General features: G+C 38.6%; 1 protein-coding gene across 12 annotated transcripts in view; it reads right to left on the bottom strand.

Moving 5' to 3' along the window:
• Positions 1-1,853: 1,853 nt before the first annotated feature.
• FRS2 (fibroblast growth factor receptor substrate 2) overlaps positions 1,854-8,603 on the bottom strand; it is a 120,463-nt gene continuing 113,713 nt past the window's right edge. For all 12 annotated transcript variants that reach the window (XM_070271912.1, XM_070271909.1, XM_023643992.2 and 9 more), the window contains one exon: positions 1,854-7,578. In XM_070271912.1, the coding sequence (XP_070128013.1) occupies positions 6,628-7,578 (951 nt within the window). In that variant the 3' untranslated portion in view covers positions 1,854-6,627. The remainder of the gene's footprint in view (positions 7,579-8,603) is intronic.

The following is an 8,603-nucleotide window of genomic DNA, read 5'->3' as shown; positions in this document are numbered from 1 at the left end:
AGGCCCATCATGAAAAGGGGTGTTCCGGTTGAACAAATTATTTTAAATCAACTAAGAGTTTTGTGTTCTTTGTGGGAAAATCTGCTCCTTTCAGGAAACGCACTTTGACGGACAGAGCCCAGATCACACACTGCACTGAGAAGAGTCACAACAATGAGAAGCTAAGATGCCTGCACACTATTGAAAATGGCTGTTTTTATTGTGGGCAAAATCACATGCCAGGAAATAGGATGTCCTCCGGCAGGCTGGCCCGAGACCATGGGTGATGGAGAAACCGACGTGCCTCCCTGCTGGCCTGTGGAGGAGTCGGGGACATGGCCAGGGGCTTTGGCTGGGGGGCAGTCCCTGCCACTGGTGGAGCTGGAGCCAGAGACAGCTGGAGGAGATGTGTACTTCCTCCACTGCATGCGGTCTTGACTCTTCCTACCTTCCTCCCTCCTTCAGTGTCACCCTCAGGGGTCAAACACTCAGCTTCTGGAACCAGGCTGTGTGGGTTTCGATTTCAACTCTTCCATTCACTAGTTTTGTAATTTGGGGTGGGTTCAATGGGCCTGCCTGCCCTGATCTATAGCAATGTGAGAAATAATAAAATCATTGTTGTTTTAAGCCACTAAGTTTTAGGATGGTTTGTCCCACAATAAATAACCTAAACACTCGTTTAACAATGCCTTTGAATAGGCATTTATCCAGTTTTGCTTCCATTTCCAGTCTCCTTGCTTTATTAAAATACCATTCCCCTAACATACCCTCCATGTTGATGTCAGAGTAATCTTCCTAAACTATTTCTCCCATGTTCCAAATCCTTCAAATGCTCTCACCTCATTTAGATTAAAACAAAATTCCTTAGCCTTCGCTACCTACGTGATGTTTGTCACTTCTCTTCTTCTCTATCCCCCAATCTGCCTTTGCAGCCTATGCTCCAGTCATACGGAACCCTTGCCACCACGGAACTTCATCTTTCTACACTTCCATGCCTTTCTTTGTACATGCTGTTCCTTCTCCCTAACACACCCTCTCCCCTCCTTCTCTAATCTACAAAGGCTCTCATCAAACACTTCAGGGATTACTTCCTCCAGGTTTTCTCGAAAACCTCCATTCTCAGGCTCGGTTAGATGCCCTTCCTTTGTGTGTGCCTTTATCACATCATTTATATTAAGGATTGGAGTGACAAGTTTTCAGCTCTCCTAAAGGATATAGCTAGCATCATTCTAGAGCTATCAGGGAGAAGTCAATTCCTTACTTACAATTTATGTTTTAGGGCTTAGTTTTTGCGGGGGAGGAAGGGCATTGCCCCCCTTAGAAGGACTATTCCAAACTACAAATTCTTTTGAGGACAAGGACTGCTATCTTTAGCATAGAGCCTACTTCATGCTCATTCATTCATAGCTACTGTCTTCAAAGGAATTCAAAGGAAAGATACAGAAATAATCCAAAGAAGTTTTCAATTTCTGAAAATGAATACCCAAGTTTTCCAAGATGTGGTTTCTGATTTATGTGTTCCATGGTGTCTGGCACATAGTAAGCACCCAATCATTTGTGGCCTTGTCTGTCCCCTTCATGGTTTAAATGATCTCCATCTGAGCTGTACCCAACCATGCTTTGTAGTGTCACTCCATGACTAAAGACAGGTTTGGAGTCCAGAGCTGAGAACTACTAGTTTGAATGACCTTGCAGATAAAACTCTGAGAGTCTGCCCCATGCTTACAATTTCATTTCCCTTTGATGAAACGTAATCCTGAACCCACTAGCTGTTCACTATGAAAATGCAGGTAGTGATATGAGACTAAGAAATAAAACCTCTTATCATAAAGTTTCAATAAATGTGTGAAATATAAATACAGTAGAACTTTAAATAGGTATCCAACCAAAGTTTTATTGGGGTTTTATTGCAATCTACTTTCGGCAATAAGGGGAAAGTAACCATGAGAACTCCGATCAGATTTTATTCAACAAAGCAGTTTTTCACGAATGCTTAAGGTCAGTGTATAGTCAGCTCAGCTTCCAGTATCAACTTGAGTACCTCATCATGGAATTTATGCCAGAATGATAACAGTAAGGCATTGCAAGATCCTAAATCATCTAAGATGAAACCATATTTTGCATATAACTTTTAGGACAGTATACTAATACTCTACAATAAATAAGGATTTTTTTAAATGTGTTGCTTAGCCCTTGTTGAACTAAATTCAATTATTAGCTTATTCTGTAAGTACTCCAGTTAATAAAGGTTTGATTGTACTTCAAGAACTCTGACTTCTCCAAAGATAAAAAATTCGTTCTTATTTGTTATGACAAAAATTAAGCTTAAAAGCACATTCACACTTGTCCTTAAAAGCATGTTGACATCATATATGAGATAACTCTCATGCCTGGAGACAGGGTTTATACGGCAAGTGTCATATGCACAGGACGACGAGAGGGCAACCCTCCCATCTCCACCTTCTCTGAAGAGCCACGCTCGGCCTCGGGATAACAGCTCTATCTTATTGCCATGCTACAAAATGGATGGAGTTGGCACTGATGGAGAGAAGCAGAACACAGGGTGGGGAGGGAGAGAGGACAACGGATGTTGTTACACACACAAGAAGCTCTTAGTCAACAGTGGTAAATTTTGCCAATATTAAAAATGCAAACCCAAATTTAAAATGCTGATATGAAACAGCATTAAAATATGATTTATGCATAGTACAGTATCACTTATGTCTTTTATTAGAGAAATATGGAATGTTTATAAAAGAAACTAACCATAGGGGGTAAAATTCATATTTCATATACAATTTGGCAATGGTAGTCCCACTGTTAGACAATTTTTTATAAAAGAAAAATTAAAACTCTAATAAGCTACCTTTATACAAAGTTGCTATATTTATGCCTTTACGTAGGAAAAAAACATTTATAATGCAAATTAGGACATACAATAATCTTACAATATTATACAACGTAAGGAAAATAAAAACATAACAAAATTTATCCTTTCTAGAATGCATATTCTGCATTTACTAATGCAGAGGTGGCACAGCGGTGACTACTGTACTTTTAATAGCAGTCCATTTCCATGCTATTATGGTCCAACTGTCATAGCACTGCAATTGTAACGCTGCTACAAAAGAACTGTGTTACACCCCCAAAAAACAAGGGACTAGGGATGGGAAAAGGGATGTAAAGAACAGGAAAGTTAGATAGGGTGCTGGTTTGGGGAGAGTACACTGTGGTATGTCATAAAATATTTGTTAATTTTTCAAGCCCAAAACATTTTCTATACATTCTGTAATTTCGTACCAATGCCTTTATTCAAATTTGGCAAACATGAGGGAAAAGGTAATTAGTACCATATACCTCACATATCAGAAGTATGAATGAGATGCCCGTACATCAGGTACTTCTGAATGTCGTCTCTGATGGCATGTCTATTTCAAGGATGTGTGGATATATATATGTGCACACACATATATATTTACACACACACTACACATTGCACAAAACACGGGTATTAAGGGTTAGGAACAGCACGGGGGGTAGTGGGAAGTACTTTTATGGTTGTTAAAACCTCACCTTGAGGCAAGACTATGGTGGCACATTACTGGGAAATTATGAAAACATAAGGCCCCGTCCCACTTTTAATAGAACATTATTGAGGTACATTTTATTTGCTGTGCCACAGATTTTTTTTTTTTGGGAGGGGGAGAATAAACAAACAGTAGCCTGACATAACATTGAACTGTGGGGTCAACATTAATAACTATAAAAACAAAGACTGCTTGGCAAATTTTCATAAGTCCCAAATGTGATCTACTCTGGATATACTGGGAAGTGAAAAGCTTTTTGCTGAATCTTCACGAGTAAAGTGCATTTCTCATCACTCCACAGCAGCAGTAAATAATAGGAACTATTTGCCAATCTTCCTGGAGGGAGGGAAGGCACCATATTTTCATTTTTAAAGGAAGATGAAACTGGGAAATAAAACACACTAAGAAAAAACACAGGTCATACCCACATGAGTTTCCAACCCTGGTCTGGGATAAAAGCTGTTATGATCTATATGAATAAAAGAGGACTCTATTTTGGGAAAGACATATGAACAATGACTATTTTTCTAAAACCAGAAAGTGGGATCACATGGTCCATCAACGGAACAGAATATCTAAAATTAGGTCTGTCTCAGAAATTCTGAAACATATGGCCACAATTATATCCCAATAAAATATCTCATTCTAAAATGCACCTAGTAATAAGTACATTATTCCAGCACAGAGCTTAATGCCCAATACTAGACTACTGCAAAGGACAAGGAGTGTTCCACATTACTTTTTATTAAATAGGAACACAGGTGATTTCCAGAGACATCTAGAAATTAACACCAGTTGTATACATCTTCCTAATACTCATAGTACCTAAAACCAAATTCTTAGCAGACAAATTGGTCCCATTTTCATTTTTAAAGCACACAGCATTTAAAGCATAAACTGCAATGATTATATTGGAGTTACCTAAAAAATATAAAAACTAATTAGAATCTGGAAGGAAAAATGGAAAGGATGAGCAAAAGAAAGAAAATGAAGTATCCAACCTCCAAAATGAATAAATAGGTCAGCCCTTTCATTTGGAGGTTAATGTTCTTCTTGACTGCTTGTTTTGGAGAAAACCAGGTGTACTGGTTCCATCATAATTCTTATTCTACATTACAAAAATCATCACATAAATTTGGCACGATTAGCAATCTACTCCGAAGCAAGCATAAATGGGACAATATATTAAAAGTGGAAACGGCCCACCTATACCACTGTTCTCTTTTGACAGAAGAGTGAGCACTTTAGTAAGCACCAAGTTCACAGGGAGAAAAGAAGATTCTGCTATGCACGTAAACCAACAGCACTGAAAAGGGTAAAGACACCTTTAATAATTTACCTTCTTTATAATGGTCCCACTCTATTATTCTGCTAATCCATTCACTGTTCTATAATTAGGTTCTTTACTGAACAGGTTGGATGCTGTATTTCAAGCGAAATTAACCTTAGTTACATCTGTAGATCCCGATCATAATTTCAAACTTCCTCATGTTTAGAGAAAACAGTAAAATATTTTGCGAGGTTACCTAACCTTCTTTCCACTCTACTTTCTCTTGTATTCTCTAGTGTTTGGGAAACTGGAAAATTTTGATTTTCCAAGAGTTAGACATATGGATTCACATCAGTTTATATAAACTTCAATTCATTTTAAATCCTAAATTATGACACAATCTCATTGCTACAAGACTTCCACTGTACCTGCTAGGCTGGCAATAGTCTTACCATTCTACTGAAATCAAGGGATAATCTAAGCTCCAGTCGTGAGCGCAAGGACACAGAGCCAGGAGCACTGCGCTGGGCGCGACGACTGCAGTGTGGTACTAAGGGACGCACTCCTAAGGTGCTGGGGAGGGCGCCCACCCAGGAAACAACAGTACCTTCAGGGACTCTGCATGCTACACATAGCTTCCTTTTTTCCCTCAGCTGCTAAAGAGATCACCTATGGACACAAGTGAAATTCAGAATTGAGAGAATGCTTTTATCAACTTGAAAAGTAAACAGCATATAAATAAATACTGGACAAGGGCAACCCTGTTGTAGATAACAGCAACTTCCAAATGAACCTTCAAAACCACAAATGGACAAAAATGCAAATTCAACAACAATGAACACACAATCCAATTTCAAAACTATATACAAACTCAAACATTTCAAATTGAAAAAGACATTAAGCAACAAAATAAGACACCCCAACACCAAAGGAAAAAAGGGAAGGTAAACGGCAACCTAGTGGCAAAAACGCCTCTGGAAAACAATGTTTCTGCTAATAATCCACAAGAGAAGGACTGTCAAGAGATCATGGTTCAGATTTTCAAATGCTTTTGGGTAAAGTGACCTGAGACTGATTCTTGAGCCTATTGTAATTCTGATTAAGAATCTGGGCATGCCCTTCAAATGACATCATGAGATGAGTGAACAGAAAATCTTGTCTCCTTCCTGCCTTTCAACACACCAACAGCAAACCGCATTCACGGAAACAGGACTCTTTCTAGTAACACTGAAGGCAAGGAACTGACTGGCATCCACAGAGGTGTGGTGCTTTTACTTCCTTTCCATCTGTTTTGGCTCAAGTCAAAAAGCCTACAATTAATGAAATAAAGGATTCCTCGTATTACATGCTGGGGGCCACATACCATGAAGAGTGAATCTACAAATAGTACCTTCAAAGCCTAGAGTTATTTGTTAGCACTGCACATTACCAAGAGGTTTTATAAAATGTTTCAAATGCCAACCATGACTTCAACATGAATGATATGCATAAGTCCATAATATTGATAAAAATCAACCAGCATGTCACTCACTTCAACTCTCATTTTAAATAGGCACTGTGAAAATGGGAATGCTGCTGTACAATAATGAGTAGTAGATAATGAAATTAGTGTTCTTTAATGAGTACCTGCTCTATATTAATTCCCTTTAGTTAAAGAAGCACATGAAATATTCAGAAAAAAATTTTATCAAGTCTATAAAAGGAGTTAGTGTTTAGAAATGAAAATGAAGCACTTGCATCTTCCTTTTTAAAAACTTCACAAAGGTGCAAACAACATAATGCTTCCCAGGCTCACATGGGCAGGTCAGTACTATTGTGTCTCGTTTTCCTAGACGTGCCATCGTCTCGAGGCAGAGCTCTCTGCAGGTTCGACATGGCGGCAGTCCTCTCGATGTCGATCACAGCGTACAGCTCTGTGCGCCTAGTAGGGGTTTGTGGAAGGGGAGTGGTAGGCGTCTTTGGAGTCTGGGGGTTGTCAGAGTCACTGCCACCTTCCAAATCAACCTGTATGTAGTTGAGCTGCCTGTGTTCTAAACTTGGGCGTCTGATATCAAAGTTAAAGACTGTGGGTGTACAGTCCCGACGCCGTGAATATTCGACCTTGTGAGCACTTGCCGGCACTGTGACATTCTCTGTATTTACATAGTTGTGCATTGGATCTAGATTACTATGGTAGCCATTTAGAGATGGGGTCTTTGGTCCTAAATTGTCGTCTTCATCCCTACTTAGCTTGCGGGCTTCCCAAACAGGAGGCAAAGATGGTAAATTTTCATAGTTTAACAATGCAGTTCTTCTCTGAGCTGAGTTGTTGATATTCTGGGTATCTGAGGTACTGGTGGATGTCAGACGACCCCTCCTGACCCCTGAGGCACTAGGGATGGATAGCCCATTTATATTTTCATACACCAGCTTACTGACTGCAGGTGCATCTCTTCGTTCATCACTGTCATAGCCAGTGTCCCAGTCTGTGCTATTTGCACCACCTCCACTGACTGGATCTCTTCCGAGTTGCTCCAGTTTCTCTTTTTCCATTAATTGCTTTTGAACAGGGGTTGGTCCTAAGACAAATTTGACTCCTTCGGGTTCAAGAAGAATCTGAGGGTCCCTGTCCTCAATATTACTTGGTTCTTCTTTTGGTGTATTGCTTTCAGCATTAGAAATCCTTGCCTCCAATGGGACATGCACACTTGTGCGGTTTTTCCGCTCTTCTTGCACACCTGTAGTGTTGACATAGGTGTGCACCTAAAACAAACCAGGAAAGTGAATCAGTAAACTTGCTTAAAAATAAAACAAAAAAGTCTGACCACATCAGTTAATTTTATTGATTAACTTTCTCTCTAAATATACTCTTACTTCAAAGCCTTTGTACCCGGTTTTTACTAATAAAAAGGTGAGGAGATGGGGAGGAATGTAAAAAGGGCTTCCTAACTTCATTAAAAAACTACTTCAAAATAACACGCAACATTGTACTTGATAGTGAAACATGAGAAGCATTCTGTAAAACTAAAATCAGGAACAAACAAGGAATACATCATTTTGATTTTGTTGTAGAAATTCTCATCAATGCATTAAAACGTAATTCAGAAATAAACAGCAAGTATTAAAAAGGAAGAGACAAATTTATCATTATTTACACATGATCTAACTATATAAAGATATAAGCCCTATTAGATTTAATAACAGTTCTGTAAAACGCATAGATATAAAATAAATATCACCCACTAAGAAATTATCACTACTTAGAAAAAGCTCAATGGTATTTTGGTGGGGATGATATAAAAATGTTTAGAAGTCTGTACATAAAATTTGAAAAGCTCAAAAATAAAATGCAAAACTGGGGGAAATGTAATTATAGCAAATAATATTAAGAATTCATTTACTATGTAAAGAATACAAAGAAACAAATTTTAAAACAGTAAAAATTTCTTAATGATAAACAACCATGAGGTTCACAAAAGATAAGTATAACTAATTAATACATAGACAATGTTCAACCAGATAATTCACTCCTCAAATGAAAAACAGAATAGTCAGGAATGTTAAATGGCTCCATAAAACACTGACAACAAAGTCTGCCTGCTGCCAGTAGTCCATCAATGATAAAACTACGACACAAAAAGCACATAACTCCAATCCAGTGGCCGTCTTATAACAGGAACCGGCCATCAGTCATGTCTGTCTTCATCTACAGACGCCCTTCTCCTGTGAACCCACAAACTACTGTCATGCTAAGCTGCCTGCAATACCTGTACTTATTTGGTCATACG

This window comes from Equus caballus, chromosome 6 (genome assembly GCF_041296265.1).
Source record: "Equus caballus isolate H_3958 breed thoroughbred chromosome 6, TB-T2T, whole genome shotgun sequence".
Lineage (NCBI taxonomy): Eukaryota > Metazoa > Chordata > Mammalia > Perissodactyla > Equidae > Equus > Equus caballus.
This window is presented reverse-complemented; position numbering and strand designations above follow the sequence as displayed.